At 43.8% G+C, this 19,221-nt stretch overlaps 1 protein-coding gene across 1 annotated transcript; it reads right to left on the reverse strand.

Moving 5' to 3' along the window:
• Window positions 1-1,450: 1,450 nt before the first annotated feature.
• On the reverse strand, window positions 1,451-4,655 carry LOC124660949 (tubulin beta chain). Its single transcript, XM_047198799.1, has 4 exons — window positions 4,595-4,655; window positions 3,429-3,829; window positions 2,591-2,860; window positions 1,451-2,435 (listed from the first exon to the last, which is right to left on the reverse strand). Exons 2-4 carry the CDS (start codon window positions 3,820-3,822, stop codon window positions 1,753-1,755), a joined length of 1,347 nt encoding a protein of 448 aa, XP_047054755.1. The 5' UTR covers window positions 3,823-3,829; window positions 4,595-4,655; the 3' UTR covers window positions 1,451-1,752.
• Window positions 4,656-19,221: the final 14,566 nt, after the last annotated feature.

Consider the following 19,221-nt stretch of genomic DNA (forward strand, 5'->3'; position numbering starts at 1 on the left):
GTGAAGCCGCCATGCCGGCGAAGATCGTGGAGGCGAGCAGGCCGTCCACGTGGTTGAGCTCGTTGAAGAAGATCCGCAGAAGAAGCCGATGCTGGTTGAAGAAGTGCAGATCCGGCTGAGCAGCAACCTCCTCCTCGCCACTGCGGCAGGCCAGCAGCCATTGTCCTTCCGAGCTGTTCATCACCGACCCGCGACGGCGAGCCAGCCTCCTTGCAAGAACCAGAGCTAGGAGCACCGCTTACCAACTCCCTCGCCACCAAGGCCGGCCGAGTGGTAAACGGAGGTCCAACCTGCTCCCTCGCTGCTGAATCTCTCAAAGCCTCCATGGCCGAGAGATCCCTCAGCTCGGCAGCTTCTCTGGAGCAGAAGAGGGCCCAGAAACGCCTTACTGGTGGAGGAGCTGGTGTTGCGCCGTTCCACCCATGGCTCCGACCGTCGGAGCAGAAGCAGAGGGAGAAGCACCCCTAGGACGCTGGAGATCTGGCGGAGAAGATCAACAGCGGCACTCCATCTACGGGGCATACGCCCAGACACAAGCATAAAGCCAAAAACCGAAGAAACCTACAGATCTACAACCTATCTACTCCGGCACCTGCACCGGACCAACTCCGGCCAGCTAGCCTGGCGGAGCGGCCATCGGCGGCCCGGTCAACGGCGGAGGCCTCTCAAGGCTACCAGGGGGAGAGCGGTGGGAGGGGGGGGGTGTGAACGACTCAAGTTTCGCCAAGTTGGAGTGGCATTTTTCCAAAGGGCAATAGTGTAATGGGAATTCAGTGTCTGAAATGTCGCCCTTTTTCGATTTGCCCATTGTAATTTGTGAAGCTATTAAGTTTCTAACATACTCCCTCTATTTGCATTTAATGGAGGCAGAGTTAAGTTCAGTGGATGCATGTAGGAGCTAGAGTCTAGCGTGGTGCCCACAGGACATGGTGTTTTGGCTCATAGGTGCAAATGCCCATATTATGAATAATGTATTTAAATTTCTTTTGAAATGTCAAAAATTCTGGAAAAGAATTCTAAGTGTACATCTTGACATGCTATGTTTACACACAAATTTTTGTGAGAAAAAGACAATTTTCTTGTAGAAAAGACAAACAACATCTCATAAAAGGCTATTTTGCAGGACAGAAATTGTCTTTTATTCACAAGTTATAGAAAATGTACACCTAGATTTTTTTCAGAGTTTTTTGACATTTTGAAATATGTTTTTTAAACAATCGATGAATGTATCTACACCTATGAGCCAAAAGTGATAACCGGGTGCGCACATTGATTAAAACCAACCAGAGGCAGAACTGTACATCTAAATTTTGTACTTAAAATACTAACGTTGCACAGAAAACGAAATTTAGCTCTTCTGAGTTTGTGAAATTCTCGTCAGACACATTAACTAATCAGGGGCATGTCATGCTGATTGCACGGAAGGATCCAGGACAAGACAAAACAATACTACGATAGAACCCATGACTTGTTTTTGCATACAGTTTAACGAACCATTTGCACAGAAAGATCAATGCAGAAAGGCTTTCAATTCACCACCAGAGGTCCAGAAACCTCAATGCAGAACATACCGAACAGCATCAAGCAATACAATACCTGAAAGGTTCCGAAACATAGAAATACAGAGCGGGAGCAGGGGAGGAACAGCAGCAGGATACTAGTGGTATTGCGGTGATAAAATAGAAGGAACGAAGCGCCAAACAGATCAAACTCTGCCCTAGATCAACACCCAGCAAAGCCACACAGATCTCCTTACATGTCGTCCTCAGCCTGCAGATCATCTTCATCCTCGTACTCACCCTCCTCGTCGGCGGTGGCATCCTGATACTGCTGGTACTCAGAGACAAGGTCGTTCATGTTGCTCTCAGCCTCGGTGAACTCCATCTCGTCCATGCCTTCGCCAGTGTACCAATGCAAGAAAGCCTTCCTCCTGAACATGGCAGTGAACTGCTCGCTCACCCTCCGGAACATCTCCTGGATGGAGGTTGAGTTGCCAATGAAGGTTGATGCCATGGAGAGGCCTGTTGGTGGGATGTCACAGACGCTGGACTTCACATTGTTGGGGATCCACTCCACAAAGTAGGATGAGTTCTTGTTCTGAACATTGATCATCTGCTCATCAACTTCCTTTGTGCTCATCTTTCCACGGAACATGGCAGAGGCGGTGAGGTAACGGCCATGACGAGGATCAGCAGCGCACATCATGTTCTTGGAGTCCCACATTTGCTGTGTGAGCTCAGGGACCGTGAGGGCACGGTACTGCTGAGATCCACGGGATGTCAGTGGAGCGAAGCCCACCATGAAGAAGTGGAGACGAGGGAAGGGGATAAGGTTCACAGCGAGCTTCCGGAGGTCGGAGTTCAGCTGACCAGGGAACCTTAGGCAGCATGTGACTCCACTCATGGTAGCAGAGATGAGATGGTTCAAATCCCCAACTGCACAAAATAGTAAAGGTGGAAAACGTTAGATGCTGTTCTTGGAAAAATAGGAGAAGCGCTACAAAGAAATGTTTACTCTAAATTCCATATGGCAGTGCACGACAAATTTATATGCAGTAAATCATAGAAACGAGAAAATTGAAGTAGCTTACAGCTGGGCGTTGTCAGCTTGAGAGTCCTGAAGCAGATGTCATAGAGAGCCTCGTTGTCAAGAACCATGCACTCATCAGCATTCTCAACCAACTGGTGGACTGAGAGAGTGGCATTGTATGGCTCAACCACAGTATCAGATACTTTTGGTGAGGGGAACACCGAGAAAGTGAGCATCATGCGGTCAGGATACTCCTCCCTGATCTTTGATATCAACAGTGTACCCATACCAGATCCAGTACCGCCACCAAGAGAGTGGCATACTTGGAATCCTGAAAACAGAAACAATATGGAATTAATTATCATCAAAGAATGATGAAATGGAGTACGTACTTGAAACTATTACATAAAAATATATCAGTTCAGTACACTTGCAACCAGAATATAATACAAGAACAGTGTTTCTTAAACAGGTGGATTATGCAAACCTTGTTGGCCACTATATTATTTCAAAAGAATATTATATTTAACAGTGATAAAAAGGTTGTAATTCTAACTAATTAGTTGGACAATACATCTTAAGAGTAGTAACGCCCAAGGCTTGTATTTGCTTGCAGCCTATATAACTGATAGTAAACTAGCCCTGGACATCTTAAATATGCCACCCAAGAGCTGAAAGACAGGCACCCTTCCAGCATCCACAATCATCTCAATACTAATATGACATAAATTGCAAGTACTAAATCACTTAAACAATCATGTTATTAAGATCAATACAGAATATATAGCATAACACACAATCAAATTATTGTATATTAATGATAGATTGCATAAACATGTGCATTCGAACTGAATAAACAAGAATCTATCTAGCAATTGTCAGAATTCAGGCATGTTTACCTTGCAGGCAGTCACAGTTCTCAGCCTCCTTCCTCACTACATCCAAAACAGAATCAATAAGCTCGGCACCCTCGGTGTAGTGTCCCTTGGCCCAGTTGTTACCGGCACCAGACTGCCCAAAGACGAAGTTGTCAGGGCGGAAGATCTGCCCATATGGTCCAGTGCGGACACTGTCCATGGTGCCAGGCTCAAGGTCCATGAGAACGGCACGGGGCACAAAACGCCCGCACGAGGCCTCGTTGTAGTAGACATTGACACGCTCCAACTGCAGGTCGGAAGTGCCGACGTAGCGGCCGGTCGGGTCAATGCCGTGCTCGTCGCACACCACCTCCCAGAACTTGGCACCGATCTGGTTGCCACACTGCCCGCCCTGGATGTGCAGGATTTCCCTCATCTTCGCCCTGGAATCAGGAGAGACATGTAGAAGAATTAGCTTCAGACACTGGAGCATGCATGGGTAAACTAATGAATCGATGTAAAAAAAAAAGGCAAGTTGCTATATCCTGTTCATGCTATTGTTATTACTTAGATAATGGACGCCTCAACCATTTACCACATAAGCAGAACTTCGAGCCGTCACAGTCAAGCGCAAATGACAAATCTAACAACAGCTAAGACGGGAAGAAGCAACCGATATATGGTGCTTCAGATCCCAAACAGCACTGAACTCCTACGCTTGTCAAGTTGAACCCATAAGTTCAAATGACGCGAACTTTACGGTACACTATCCACTCAGGCACCTACCGAAAAGCATCACGCAGTACACCAGATCTCGCCGACAGCGACTCATGGATTCCATACTCTGAATATACGCGAGATGTATTAAATGGAGGAAAGTTAACTTTAAAACCTCACACCTCCAGGATTTACTACAGCAACTAGATAGGAACCAGATCTAGATCTGCACAAAGCCATAGATCTAGCAGCTCTTACAACATCTACACCAAACAGATCAGAAATAGATCTACAATAGAGAAAACTACGGACCGGATCAAGGCACTGCTCTGTAGAAATCAGCAATGCCCACGCAGATCCAATCAGAACCCCTCTTCCGCCGCCCAAAAAATTCAAAAAAAAAAAACGAATCTACCAACCGCTCAAATCAACACCACATTTCTAGACCAGACCTAGTTACTCCGAGGTAAGCAGGGGCCAGCGAAGCTCACCGAGATAGGAGACGACGCAGGAGCGAAGGAGCCGGCGGCGAGAGAGGGAGCGGGCGGGCGGGGGAGGGAGGGGTGTGGAGGCCAGGGAGGAGCGTGCCGAGCGCAGTGTCTGTTAAATAGCCGTAGTGGGGGCAGGGAGGCCGGGGCCAGCATCCGACGGCCCACGCGCGCTGGCTCCAACCCCCCGTCGGGCACGGACGGTCCGGATGGGTGGAGCTTGAGTAATTTTGAAATCTTGCCTCTCCGGGCGAAATGGCCGCACTGCCCCCCGGGATAGCTTCGCTCCGCTGGCCCTCGCCTGTCAGTGTGGACCGGCCAGCGCTGGACCGAGACAAAAGATTCGTAGGTAACAAGACACTGACAGGTTGGGCGGAGTTGGCACTGGGCCCGCGCGTCGGTGGGTGGTTTTGGGTGTGTGGTTGCTTGGCGAGATGGTTCCGTTGGGGTGTGCGGGTGGCCCATGTGGGGTGTGGGTCGGGTTCAGATGCGGTCCAGGGTTGCATCGCATGGTGGGGTGGGTGCTGTGCTGGTTGGTGCAGTCTCCAAGTAAGGCGTCCGCTCTACGGAGAACAGCTCGGCTGGTGGGTCCGTGAGGACAGGGACATGTGACCTCGTCCTATCCCCGCCCTTTCTGGGGACCGCACGTGCGGGACACATGCGCTGCCGCCGTCCATGTACCGTGCCTTGCTGCTCTCTCTGAAACAGTGGAAGGATCCGGCAGTGGTAGAGATTAGAGCATCTTCACCGGCGCTCCCTAAATAGTCGTCGGCACGGTGCCGGCACTGTTGTATGGGGACGTCAACACAGCATTCTTTATTTAGAGGAGCTGCTCCCACACCAACGCGTCTCATACGACAGCTCCAATAGATAATTTGAATTTGAAAATCCAAATACAAGCATAGAAATTCGAACACCAAATTCGAATAAGTTTTGGAATAAAAAGTTTGGGCCAACACACCTCCACGAGATCGCCGTCTCCGGCGCAAAAAAAAAGGCTTCCAAGCCAGATGATCACATGAAGGAGCTCACGGGCGGCTCAACCGACGACTTCCTCATCGGTGGCCGACGGCAGCTCCGTCGCTGCAACGGGATCCACGGTCGTCGGGGGAGACATGAACGTGGACGGTGCCGGGGTAGACATGAACGTGGTCGGTGCCGGGGGGACGCCGACGCAGCTCGCGCCGCCATCACCTCTTGGCCGATGCGCTCGCGGTACATCTTGTGCCACGCCCACGCCAACAGGTCCATCTTGTCCATGTCGGCCATCAAGATCTTCGATTCTTGAGACATTTCGGCCAACGGTAGTTGCGTCGCTTCATTGGTCGCCTTCATGGCAGCGGCGTGAGCTTCCATCTTCGCCACCTCCACCCTCTCCCTCTCCAACTCGATCTTCATGTCTTGCTTGTCGAGGATTGTCTTCCACACGACGGCGGCCCTATCGGCAGTTTCCTTATTCTCCACCGAGAATGAGGTGATCATCTTCTCGATGGAGGCGTCCATGGCTGCCAATACCGGCGCCACATTCCTCTCGGCCTTGGCCTTCTTGTTGCCAATGGGGCGCCCAGTGGAGGCACCGACTGGATCGACCGGCCCATCTTCCCCGTCCTTCAATAGAGTGTGGAGGAGGTCATCCCATTTCTAGCAAGCTTGGAGCTTGTTGTAGCAATGCATGAAGGGGAAGTCTTTGTCCTAGTGTTGGTGCTTGTACATTTTGAGAGCTTGGAGAATCTAACAATATATGATGCATAACAAGATGGTTCATCAATTCATATGTAACAACATGGATCATCATTTCATATGTAACAATAAGGATCATCATTTCATATGTAAGAAGATGGTTCATCAATTCATAGGTAACAACATGGATCATCATTTCATATGTAACAATAAGAATCATCATTTCATATGTAAGAAGATGGTTCATCAATTCATAGGTAACAACATGGATCATCATTTCATATGTAACATCATGGATCATCAAATAAGATAGGCGTAGATCATACCCAATCCACCATCGTCTTGCCGCTCTCCTTCCGTGCCTTGATCTTCTCATAGTAGTCATGAAACTTGCTACACGCCCCCTTGATCAAGTTCCAACGGTGAGAGAGGGCGCCCTCGTTCCGGTTCATCTCTATGGTGGCGTAATCACCATAGTTCTTCTTCTCGTTGAAGCAATCGAGATGCGCTTGTAGTACTTGCCCCCGATTTGGTGTGCGTCGGTGATGGGGCAAAAGCTCACTTGTTTCCACGCCTCGATGAGGCATTCATCCTCCAAGGACCTCCACCTCGGACCACGAGTGCCGGCGGAACGCCTGCGCATCGTCATCGTGGTCACGCCGGTGTCGGCGTCGATCAGCTCCTCCTGGACTTCCTCCTCACCTTCGTCCTCGTTGGCCTATTCTTCATAGTCAACGACGGGAGGTTCGTAGGCATGGCCGCGTATGATTCCGTTCAGGATCTCCTCCTCGCCGGCAATCTACGCATAAAGTTACAAACTTTTAGTCGTCGTCGGTGTCTACGATGCACACAACACATAAAAAGTAAGGAAACGCACCACGTCCTCGCCCATGGACACACCGGACGCGCTGCCGAACACCTGGTGGGTGTGCCTACCGTCGTCGGTGAAGAGGTGGCTGAAAGGACACGGATGTCGCCTAGAGGGGGGGGTGAATAGGCGATTTAAAACTTTTATGAGATAGGCTTAACAAATGCGGAATAAGACTAGCGTTTACTTTGTCAAGCCCAAAGCCTATATACTATGGTTCACCTATGTGCACCAACAACTTATTCTAAGCAAGAGTTCATCTATGTGCACCAACAACTTATGCTAAGCAATACAAGCAAGTATGTGATAGCAAGATATATATAACTTCAAGCACGATGGCTATCACAAGGTAAAGTGCATAAGTAAAGAGCTCGGGTATAGAGATAGCACGAGGCACGCGGGAGACGATGATTTATCCCGGAGTTCACACTCTTGCGAGTGCTAATCTCCGGTGGAGAGGTGCGGTTGCTTAGTGCTCCCGAACGCCACAAGAGGCTCACCTTGAGGTGTGGTTGCTCGATGCACACCAACGCCACAAAGGCCTCACCCCAAGATGCGGTACTCACACCACACACCGAACGCCACGAAGGCGCCTCACCTAAATCTCCGGTGACCCTCGCCACAAAGGCCTAGGTCACGGTTCCACTAAGGGATTTCCTTCGAGGCGGAAACCGGGCCTTACACAAAGATTGGGGCACACATCCACAACTTAATTGGAGGCTCCCAACAAACCGCCACAAAGGCCTAGAATCCGTCTAGGGTTCCAAGAACCCAAGAGTAACAACCTTCTTGCTTTCACCACCACGAATCACCGTGGAGAACTCAAACCGATGCACCAAATGCAATGGCAAGAACACCACAAAGATGCTCAAGTCCTTCTCTCTCAAATTCCAACAAAGCTACAAAAGCTATTGGGGGAATAAGAGAGGAAGAACAAATGAATTCACAAAGAACACCAAGATCAAGATCTAGAGAGTTCCACTCACAAAGAGATGGATTTGATTGGTAGAAATGTAGATCTAGATCTCCTCTCTCTTTTCCCTCAAGAATATGCAAGAATCATGGGAGGAATCAAGAATTAGGGCAAGCTTTGAAGTACAACAATGGAGGGGAGAGAGAGAAAGTGAACCAACCAGCCCAAGAAGGAAGAAGGGGGTCTTATATACCCCCTCCCAACGAAATATGACCGTTTGGGACCTCCCAGGCCGGAAAATCCGCCCCGGGCCGGATTATCCGCCCCCGAAATCGCCCTGGCTCGGGCCGGATATTTGGCCGGATATTGTCCCGATTTTGGTCATTCGGGCCGGATTATCCGCCCCCCGGAAAACTGCGAAACACCAAAACTAAAACGGGCATAACTTTAGCATCCGGACTCCGATTTTGATGATCTTGGGCTTGTTTTGAAGCTAGGAACAAGCTCTACAAGATCATGCAGGAAACCATCATAGTCCAACAAGGGAGGATAGAAACAAATGATGAAAGGTTTGACCTATCTAAAAAGACATACCGGTAAAACCTCCAATCTCGAAAATGCAACAAGTTGCCCATGCAAAAACCATTCTCAATGAACTAGAGCTTGTCATGAGAATAATCACAAGCTCTAAAACATCACATGGATAAGATCCAAATAAAACCAAGAAAGATGATGAACCAAACTCGAAAACGCAACAAGTGATCTATGCGAAATCCGCTTTCGATGAACTAGAGCTTGTCATGAGAATAAGCACAAGCTCTAAAACATCACATGGATAAGGTCCAAATAACAACCAAGAAAGATGATGCAAGGATGCAAAGGTTTGAGCTCTCTCCGAACGATACGATCGAGTTACTCACTCGAGAGCCCTCTTGATAGTACGGCAACTAAACTATAAACCGGTCTCCAACTACACTATGAGACCGGTGAGAAACAAACCCTATCAAGAGCAAACCTTATACTTGCGCATTCCACTTGAGCTCGATGACGACGATCTTGACCTCAACAAGATGGAACGCCTTTCCTCGCTTGTGCTTGCTTGACGAAGTCTTGTGGATTGCTCCCCCATAATCCACCATGGGAGAGCTTCTTCTTCGGCGCATCTTCACATAACCATGACCACCATGTGGATTGCTCCCCCATAATCCACCATGGGAGAGCTTCTTCTTCGGCGCATCTTCACATATCCATGATCACCATATGGATGGCAAGACTCAAGCAAAGGATCTCTTCGAGATGGCTCATCTTGAACTTGCACTTTATTTCTTCATTCTTCATCATGTTGATGTCTTGAAGTAACTTGAGGGCTCACTTCATCTTCATCTTCAAGACATACTTGACACTTGATATCCTTCATCAATTTCTTCTTATTGCAACCTTGAAGCCAACATATGGTTCAAGAATTGCCTATGGACAACTCCTACAAATATAACTCAATGCAAACATTAGTCCATAGGGATTGTCATTAATTACCAAAACCACACATGGGGGCTCCATGCACTTTCAATCTCCCCATTTTGGTAATTGATGACAATCTCTTTGAGAGGGTTTATATAAGGAATTGAAGTAACAAATAAGTTGAATATATAGAGCAAACTCCCCCATAATATATGCATGTGTGAATGATCTTGACTTTCATTGCATATATTGGCATTCAAAGCCTAGTGGAGTTTCCTCTAAATATTCAACTATGCAAAGCAACAAGATGCAATGCAATAAAGGCACATGCTTAAGCACAAAGCAAAGACATAACCAAATTCCTTAAACCCTCCAAACTTCTCCCCCATTGGCACCAATTTCCGAAATGGGTGAAAAATTTAGAAGGCCAATATAGTGAGATTTCCTCCATAGCGTGTGCATTTCTCATAATTTGAGTGGAATCAAATGCACATATCCAATGACGAATATTCGGAAGGAATCACACTATAGATAGGATCAAAGATTGCAAAAAGATAACAAAGTCAAGAAGCTTCAACAAATGAATCAAGCAACCAAATGAACCACAAGGAAGATACCAAAAGAAAGATAGATATTATGATAAGATCAAGAAGATTGCTCTAAATAATATGAGGAAGCTCCCCAAGGTTTGTACACAAAACTAGACAATTTGCATTGGAGTATAAAGTGCACAAACATGGAATCATCACTCCCTTAATATCATTCAAAAACAAAAGATACCAAGTGAATCAAACTCTAATGATCACCACAAGATAGTGTTCTAAATCAAATGAGGAAGCTCCCAAGGTACATGCATAAAATAAAATGTTGCATTTGAATACAATATGCATAACATGGAATCCTCACTCCCTCATTTAAAACACAAACATTTGTGATAGATCATAGATAGAAAAGTAAGCTAAACACTTGCAACAAACAAATAGTTGAGCAACAAGTAAGAGGCACCATAATAAAAAGGCTCAACCAAGAGGATATGTGAAAGGCATGATAAAGCATATTATAAGACTATTACAAGGATGAGCAAAAAGCATCATCATAGTCTTCAATGAATTATATTGCTTAGCATGACCAATCAACACGCAATAAATAAATAAGATATCAAAAGGAGATGTATAATCTCTTATGTGTACAAGTTTCTCTAAGTGGGCAATATCACAAAGATATTTATCCACAAAGAAACATGCACACACAAAATAGATACGCAAGAAAAATAGTATGATATCCAAGACGAAGTCATGCAATATACCAATAAGAATTTTTGCTTAATAGCATGGCCAAAGGCTCAATTTTATCTCATTGTACATTCATGAACTTCAACCACAAACAACTAAAATACATCACAAATATCAACAAGGGATAGAAGATAGTTGGGATGCATTTGAGAAAGGCAACAAGTATCACAAACGGGGATACCAAAAGAAGTAACTAAATTTGCACTTTCATCTATATTGCACATGTGAGATCCTTGAGGAATTGATATGCAATAAAATTGCTAGATAGGCATCGTTGGGATGGATGAATCATGAGCATGATTTAAAATACTTCCCAACAAATGCACTCATCTCAAATTACTCACATTCACAATAAAGAGGTTTCATTAAGACTTTTGCAAGAAGCACAACATTTGCAAATCAAGAGATTCATGCCAAGATGCAACCATAAGGTTGGATACAAGAAAAGTGTGCATGAGAAGATACTTGTTACCAAGATAGCATTGGTGTGGATGTAGTAGATATGTGTTCGTTGACCATCCTAGCTTGCCTCAAGTTACCATTGAGTCACCACTTCTTTCCATATTGTGAGACAAGCATCCAATGCATATCTATTGTACCTAACACAAAGGTAAGTACAAAATGGTCCCCAAACTAATTGGGTCCGAAGTAGTTAGACACACTACAACATATAGGACAAACTCCACAATTCTATGTGCATATAGATATGAAATTGAATTTCATGCACATCTTAGCCAAATTAGGATTTGATGAAGTTTACCCTATATATTAGATCAATGAAAGTGACACATTCCATAAGATATACATATATTAAATATGCATGCACAATACTTTCAAGAACCAAAGGAAGATACAATTTGGACAAAACACAAAATAAATCAAGAGACAATGGTTGCCCAAGTTATATCAAAGAATCAATATCATCACAAGATTGACTCCAAAGACTTATCTCATTATAAGAAGCTAATTAAGCCTAAGCACAAAGGAATGAGATAACCAACTCCCAAGAGAGCAAGGTTCCAACAAATAAACCAAACCCTCAACACTTTTTATGATGGCACAAAGTACCAAAAATAAAATTTATGTCTCCCAAAACCAAATTTTTGATAAAGATCAAGAGAAGTTTATATAACAAATATAGGAGAGCTCCCCCAAGATTAGTGCATCATCTAGGATTTAGAATATGGATACAAAATGCACACAACTAGGATCATCACACTACCTATATCTACTAAAAAATGCTAAGAAAGTTTGAATAGAAAAATTAGATCCATAAGATGCAAGGAAGACACATGGGAGTCAAAGCACAACAAATTCATGGCAATAAATAAGGCAATTTAAACACAAGAGCCAATGTAGATATGATCAATAAATATCTACCTCATAATTGATTACCAATTGTCCTAGGACAAGAGGTATTAGGAAATATTTCCTGGTGGTAGTTTGTAAGTATACATAAGATCATATTTACAACGAACAAAGCATATGGTAAAAGATAAGAGTTAACCATCATGCAAAGATAGTTTCTTGATAGCTTCATTTAGTCATACCAACATGCAAGGCAATTAATAGTATTCATACCAACATGCGAAGCAATTAATAGTATTCATACCAACATGCAAAGCAATTAATAGTATGACTTGAAGCACATGGTTTTCCAAAAATGTATTGATGGACACGTTGTGAAAAACCATGCCAAGAAAAACTTTCACAAATAAGATCCACAAAGATATTAGCAATGAAGCCATTTAAGCAAATTGGAGCTTGTTTGAGCAAACATGCCACATAGGAGAGAGATAAATTACGGTATCAATTCTATGTGACCCAACCTCAAATGTTCACATTTTCTAGGCTTGTAATATGCACAAAGCTTATTACTCCCCCATAATGTGATAAGGAATTTATTTTCACAAGAGGAAAGTAAGATCCAACTAGAGATATTAATGGACATTAGAATTTGAATTTCTTATGAAGATGACATACCACATAGAGACTAGATAATCTTGCAATATCAATTCTAAGTGATATTCCTCATGTACACACATTGTTAGGATCATGAAATTCCCAAAGAAATATCACTCCCCCAAAATGGGATAGTCCATTAATCGCTCATAAGAGCCATATAAGATACAACAAGATGCAAAGTGGCTCATACACAAACACAAATACATGGTGTGCAACCCAACATGCATAGACTTGATTTCTCAAGAAAATCAAATAGGAAACACAACATATACAAACACATGTTAGGAACAAAAACTAACACATGCAAAGGGCGAGTAACTTTCAATATAAATGAGTTGAGCACATGTTACCGCAAGGAGGAACATTGGATATATGATAGAAGCAAGATAACCAAGACTTGGCTTGAGATAATATAAATGATGAAGATCCCTTAATTCTTCATGATGTAGCCAAGTCACCAATGCCCTCCAACAAGCACCTATTGATCAAGTTTTGGATTGTTGGTCCCCAACTAAGTTGGGTCCTAAGAGGTTAGTCACAATAGGCTTGGCAACCCAAATGGTTCTTTTCTTGACACCACTTTGGGCACCAACAAATTTGGCAAACACATTGCCACCCTCATCCTTACGAAGAGAATAAACATCATCAATGGTGATAGAGTTGGATGAGGTACCTATAGTGCAAAAGGAGATGTGGCCCTTCTCACGGCATATGTAGCAAGTTCTTTTCTTCTCCTTCTTCTCACTAGATTTCTCCACAATGGGAGCATTGGCTTGATTATTCTTGGGAAGTGGCATTTCTTCAACTTGAGGTTGAATATGAGTTTGAGCTTGAGGCCGCTTCCCTTTTTGCTTCTTCTTCAAAGGGCAAGATCTAACATGATGCCCTTCAATTTTGCACTTGAAGCAAACAATCTTGGCCGAGTCTTTGACTTGTAATTGGCCCTTCTTAATCTTGTTGTTCTTGGACTTGTTCTTGTTGTTGGAGTTGAATCCAAGTCCACTCTTGTCATTGGGGGATTGTTGCACACTTAACATCGTGTCAAGTTTGCATTTCCCTTCTTGACTCTTTACCAAGTCGGTCTTCAAAGAAGTGACTTGGGCCTTGAGCTCTTTGATTTCCTCTACATGGTTAGTAACAACACAAGTACTAGAGGAAGTAGAACCTTCATTGTTAGAGCAACAAGGCAAGGAAGATAATTCATCACAAGATTTAGCAATACTATGAGTGGATGAATTACTAGGACTAGCACATGGCAATATAGCATTTTGGGTAGTAGTGCTAGTATCCACATGAGGCTCACAAGGTGTTTCCTTTGATATGATAGCCTCATGAGCTAACTTTAGCCTATCATGAGAAGCTAGAAGATCCTCATGGGAGCTAGAAAGCTTTCCATGATTTTCTTCCAATTTCCCATAATTTCTAGTTAGCAACTCAAGTTGAGCCCTTAGCTCAACATTCTCCTTCAAGATAGATGCTTCACAAGAAGTAGAGTTAGTAGCACAAGCATCATCACAAGACATATTAAGAAGAGAGGGTAACATAGCATGCTCTTTTAAATATGAAGCTTGTAGTTGCTCATATGACTTGGTGAGGATAGAGTGTTCGCTCTCCAAGGCCTTGTGGGCCTTGTCTAGATCATCTAGATCCTTAACAAGTTTATCATGACCAACACCAACTTTGGACTTTTCATTTTTAAGCAATTTTAATTTAGCTTTAGCATGGTCTCTTTCTTTAGTGAGTTTAGCAAATATTTCATTTTGAGACACCTCAAGGGTTTCAAGTTGCTCCTCAAGAGAGGCTACGGTCTCTTGTTCTTCTTCAAGGTCATTCTTTAATGATGCTACATCATCGGCATACTCTCGTTCAAGAGCACCCTTTTTATCAATGGTGTTCTCATGCATCCAAATAAGTTTTTGGCTCTCAATAGCGGTAGTCAAGATTTCAAAGAATTGAGAGCTAGCAATTTTATCTTTGTAAAGAACTTTGAATACACTCTCACCTTTATCGCGTAGAGAGACAACCCAATCCTCTTCGTCATATTCATCCTCATCCTTATCACCACGAGAAATATTAGGTTCCATGGTAGGAGGTACCGTGGAACCCTTGGCCATAAGGCATATATGAGGACCGTGAGATAAAGATGAGGAGTTACTTGAGGCTCCTTTCAAGATCTTGTCTTGACCAATAGAATCTTTGGTTTCCTCTACATTGTTAGCCACACAACAACTAGAGGAAATAGAAGCATTTTTATCATGGCCACAAGACAAATCAAGCATATCATCATGAGATTTATTCAAGCAACTTACACATGATATGCAAGGACTATCAACACAAGCATGTAAATCATTTCTAGTGCTAGATGTGTTTAAGTCCAAAGATGAAGCATTGCAATGAGATAGAGATGAAGAATCATCAATAGTAAGCTCAATATCAACATTGCAATTTTCATCACCACTCACCATATCATTACCTTGTGTCTTACCACACTTTGGTGAAGTGGATGAAGATGAGAACTCATCACGGCCGGAAGTGGAAGCAAAACAATCATCCTCAATGATATTGGACACATCATATTTATCTTGAAGCTTTGTCCATAATTCATGAGCGCTCCCAAAAGGCATGATTGAAGAAGTAACTACATTGCTCACAACAATGGAAAACACATGAGAAGCAAGAGCATCGAGGCAAGAGTTTTTCTCCTCCTCAAGAGATAAATTTTGAGGATCCTTAGGAGAAGAAAAACCCATGTCAAGAAATCGCTCCATGTCCAGGGGACATACGCGTAAAATATTAAGCACATAAATTTTCCATAGATAATAATTTGTGCCATCAAATATAAACAAGTTATTGTGCGCTAATCCCCTAACCGACATCTTTACTCTCAAGGCGGTGAAGCCTAAGAATGAGAGACCTTGCTACGATACCAATTGAAAGGACACGGATGTCGCCTAGAGGGGGGGGGGTGAATAGGCGATTTAAAACTTTTATGAGATAGGCTTAACAAATGCGGAATAAGACTAGCGTTTACTTTGTCAAGCCCAAAGCCTATATACTATGGTTCACCTATGTGCACCAACAACTTATTCTAAGCAAGAGTTCATCTATGTGCACCAACAACTTATGCTAAGCAATACAAGCAAGTATGTGATAGCAAGATATATATAACTTCAAGCACGATGGCTATCACAAGGTAAAGTGCATAAGTAAAGAGCTCGGGTATAGAGATAACCGAGGCACGCGGGAGACGATGATTTATCCGGAGTTCACACTCTTGCGAGTGCTAATCTCCGGTGGAGAGGTGCGGTTGCTTAGTGCTCCCGAACGCCACAAGAGGCTCACCTTGAGGTGTGGTTGCTCGATGCACACCAACGCCACAAAGGCCTCACCCCAAGATGCGGTACTCACACCACACACCGAACGCCACGAAGGCGCCTCACCTAAATCTCCGGTGACCCTCGCCACAAAGGCCTAGGTCACGGTTCCACTAAGGGATTTCCTTCGAGGCGGAAACCGGGCCTTACACAAAGATTGGGGCACACATCCACAACTTAATTGGAGGCTCCCAACAAACCGCCACAAAGGCCTAGAATCTGGTCTAGGGTTCCAAGAACCCAAGAGTAACAACCTTCTTGCTTTCACCACCACGAATCACCATGGAGAACTCAAACCGATGCACCAAATGCAATGGCAAGAACACCACAAAGATGCTCAAGTCCTTCTCTCTCAAATTCCAACAAAGCTACAAAAGCTATTGGGGGAATAAGAGAGGAAGAACAAATGAATTCACAAAGAACACCAAGATCAAGATCTAGAGAGTTCCACTCACAAAGAGATGGATTTGATTGGTAGAAATGTAGATCTAGATCTCCTCTCTTTTCCCTCAAGAATATGCAAGAATCATGGGAGGAATCAAGAATTAGGGCAAGCTTTGAAGTACAACAATGGAGGGGAGAGAGAGAAAGTGAACCAACCAGCCCAAGAAGGAAGAAGGGGGTCTTATTTTTTTTTTTTTTTGATAAAGGATGCTTTTATTACTTTTGGAAGCAATTACATCCAGCCTCTGCATAACCAGGATGCACACAGCCGTATAGTTGTCTCAAGTCCAAAAAGATGAAAAATAAAAAATAAAATCTAGGCGAGATACATATCGGAACGATGAATCATATAACGCCTAAGGAGTAGGTGGGGCATCTATCCGTAGACTATGCTCGCCACCCATGTAGGGAAAAAGTATCCCTCGCCGTAGCCTCCAACCGTGTACGGACCTCCGTAAATAGGTCTCGGTTCTCCGGTCGCCGAAGAGGTAACCACGAACGGAGAATACCGTACATCCGTAGATGACTCCGCAACAAAGAGCAATTTATATCGTTAAAGATCTTGTCATTTCTACATAGCCAAAGCGCCCAGATAACTGCTAGCGCCCCCACCCTAAGAAGCAACTTAAACCTTGAATCGATACCATGAAGCCAATTGCCAAAGACATTGGCAACACTAGTCGGAGGATACAGGGTAGACGCTACTTGGATGACTGACCATATAGATCTCGCGAACTGGCACTGGAAGAATAAGTGTTTGATTGTTTCGTCATGATGACAAAAAACGCACCGTGTACTCCCGTGCCAATTACGCTTAACAAGATTGTCTTTGGTGAGAATAACCCCACGACGAAGATACCATCCAAAAATTTTAATTTTTAATGGTATCTTCATCTTCCAAATCTTTTTATTGTTATCAACTGGTAAATCAGAAAGAAGGATCGCGTTGTAGAAAGATTTTACGGAAAAAGTACCATCTACATGAAGGTTCCATCTAAATTCGTCTGGTTCATGCGATAATTGAATATCTCCGAGCCGTTGAATTAAGGTATTCCATGCCACAAGTCTTTGTCCAAGTAAAACCCGTCTAAACGTCACATTCGGAGGTGAGGTAGCCATTACAGTAGCAATGGTATCACCTTGACGACGAGCAATCCTATAAAGAGCAGGATATCTGTTCACATAAGGGTGCATTGTCTAGCCAAGCATCTTCCCGAACCGTATCTCGTGCTCCATTCACGATAGAGAAAGTGCCATGGCGAAAAAATTCATTTTTTGTCGCCATTAGCCCAGCCCGAGTGAGAATCCCCTGGTTTCCAAACCATTTGGGATAAAGTCTTCGAACCGATATACTTTCTCCGAAGAATAGTTTGCCAAGTCCCATCCTCTCGTGAGGAGCTTAAACGAGCCATTTACCCAGGTAGAGCTGAATTCTTGACCTCCAAGTCATGAACTCCAAGCCCTCCTTGGTCTTTGGGACTACAAACTATACTCCACTTAACCGATCGATATTTCTTTTTCTCGTTGTCCCCTTGCCAAAAGAATCTGGATCGATAGTAATCGAGTTTATGCGGAATTCCTTTCGGTAGGATGAAAAATGATAACATATACGAGTACCATATTTGTGAGTACCGAATTAATGAGTACCAATCTTCCTCCCGGGGACAACAATTTACCTTTCCGGCTACTAAGGCGTTTTTGTAGTCTTTCTTCCACTAATTTCCATTCCGCGATTGTAAGTCTCCAGATAATGAATCGGGATACCCAAATAACGAATCGGAAATTGGCCTTGCCCGTAACCAAACAACTCTGTATACGGAGTCATATCATTTTGGGCATCACCGAAGCAAAACAATTCACTTTTATGGAAATTGATTTTCAATCTCGACAATTGCTCAAAAGCCGCCAAAATTAATTTCAGATTTTGAGCTTTTTCAAGATCATGATCCATAAACAGAATTGTATCATCGGCATATTGAAGTATAGATAAACCACCATCAACCGGATGTGGAATCACTCCTTCAATCCGGCCATCGGCCTTGGCCCGCTCTATGAGTATAGCCGAGCATATCCGCTACAATGTTAAACAACATCGGTGATAACGGATCCCCTTGGCGTAACCCTTTTCGTGTTTGGAAATAGTGACCGGTGTCATCATTAACCCGGATTGCGACACTACCTCCATACACAAAATCATTTATCAGAGCGCGCCACTCTGGAGAAAAACCTTTCATCCTGAGTGTCTGCTGTAGGAAAGACCACTTAACTTTATCATACGCCTTTTCAAAATCTAATTTTAAAATAACCCCATTTAGTTTCTTAGAATGCATCTCATGTACCGTCTCATGCAGGACGGCCACTCCATCAAGGATGTTCCTTCCTTGCATAAAGGTCTGTCCTGTGATGGTTGGACAACATGATCCGCAACCGTATTAAGTCTAATGGTGGCCACTTTCGTGAAAATCTTGAAACTTACATTTAAGAGGCAAATAGGTCTATATTGTTGAATCCTTTACGCCTCATTAACTTTCGGTAACAAGATTACTTCACCAAAATTTAGACGAAATAATTCTAGTTGTCCAGTGTGTAGGTCAGTGAACAAATCTAGAAGGTCCGATTTAATCGTATCCCAGAAA

Source organism: Lolium rigidum, chromosome 6 (genome assembly GCF_022539505.1).
Source record: "Lolium rigidum isolate FL_2022 chromosome 6, APGP_CSIRO_Lrig_0.1, whole genome shotgun sequence".
NCBI lineage: Eukaryota > Viridiplantae > Streptophyta > Magnoliopsida > Poales > Poaceae > Lolium > Lolium rigidum.

Coding starts and splice junctions, on each gene's coding strand:
- LOC124660949 (XM_047198799.1), bottom strand. CDS start 3,822: ATGAGGGAAATCCTGCACATCCAGGGCGGGCAGTGTGGCAACCAGATC. Junction 2,861..3,428: donor GAACTGTGACTGCCTGCAAG/GTAAACATGCCT, acceptor TTCTGTTTTCAG/GATTCCAAGTATGCCACTCT. Junction 2,436..2,590: donor CAAGCTGACAACGCCCAGCT/GTAAGCTACTTC, acceptor TATTTTGTGCAG/TTGGGGATTTGAACCATCTC.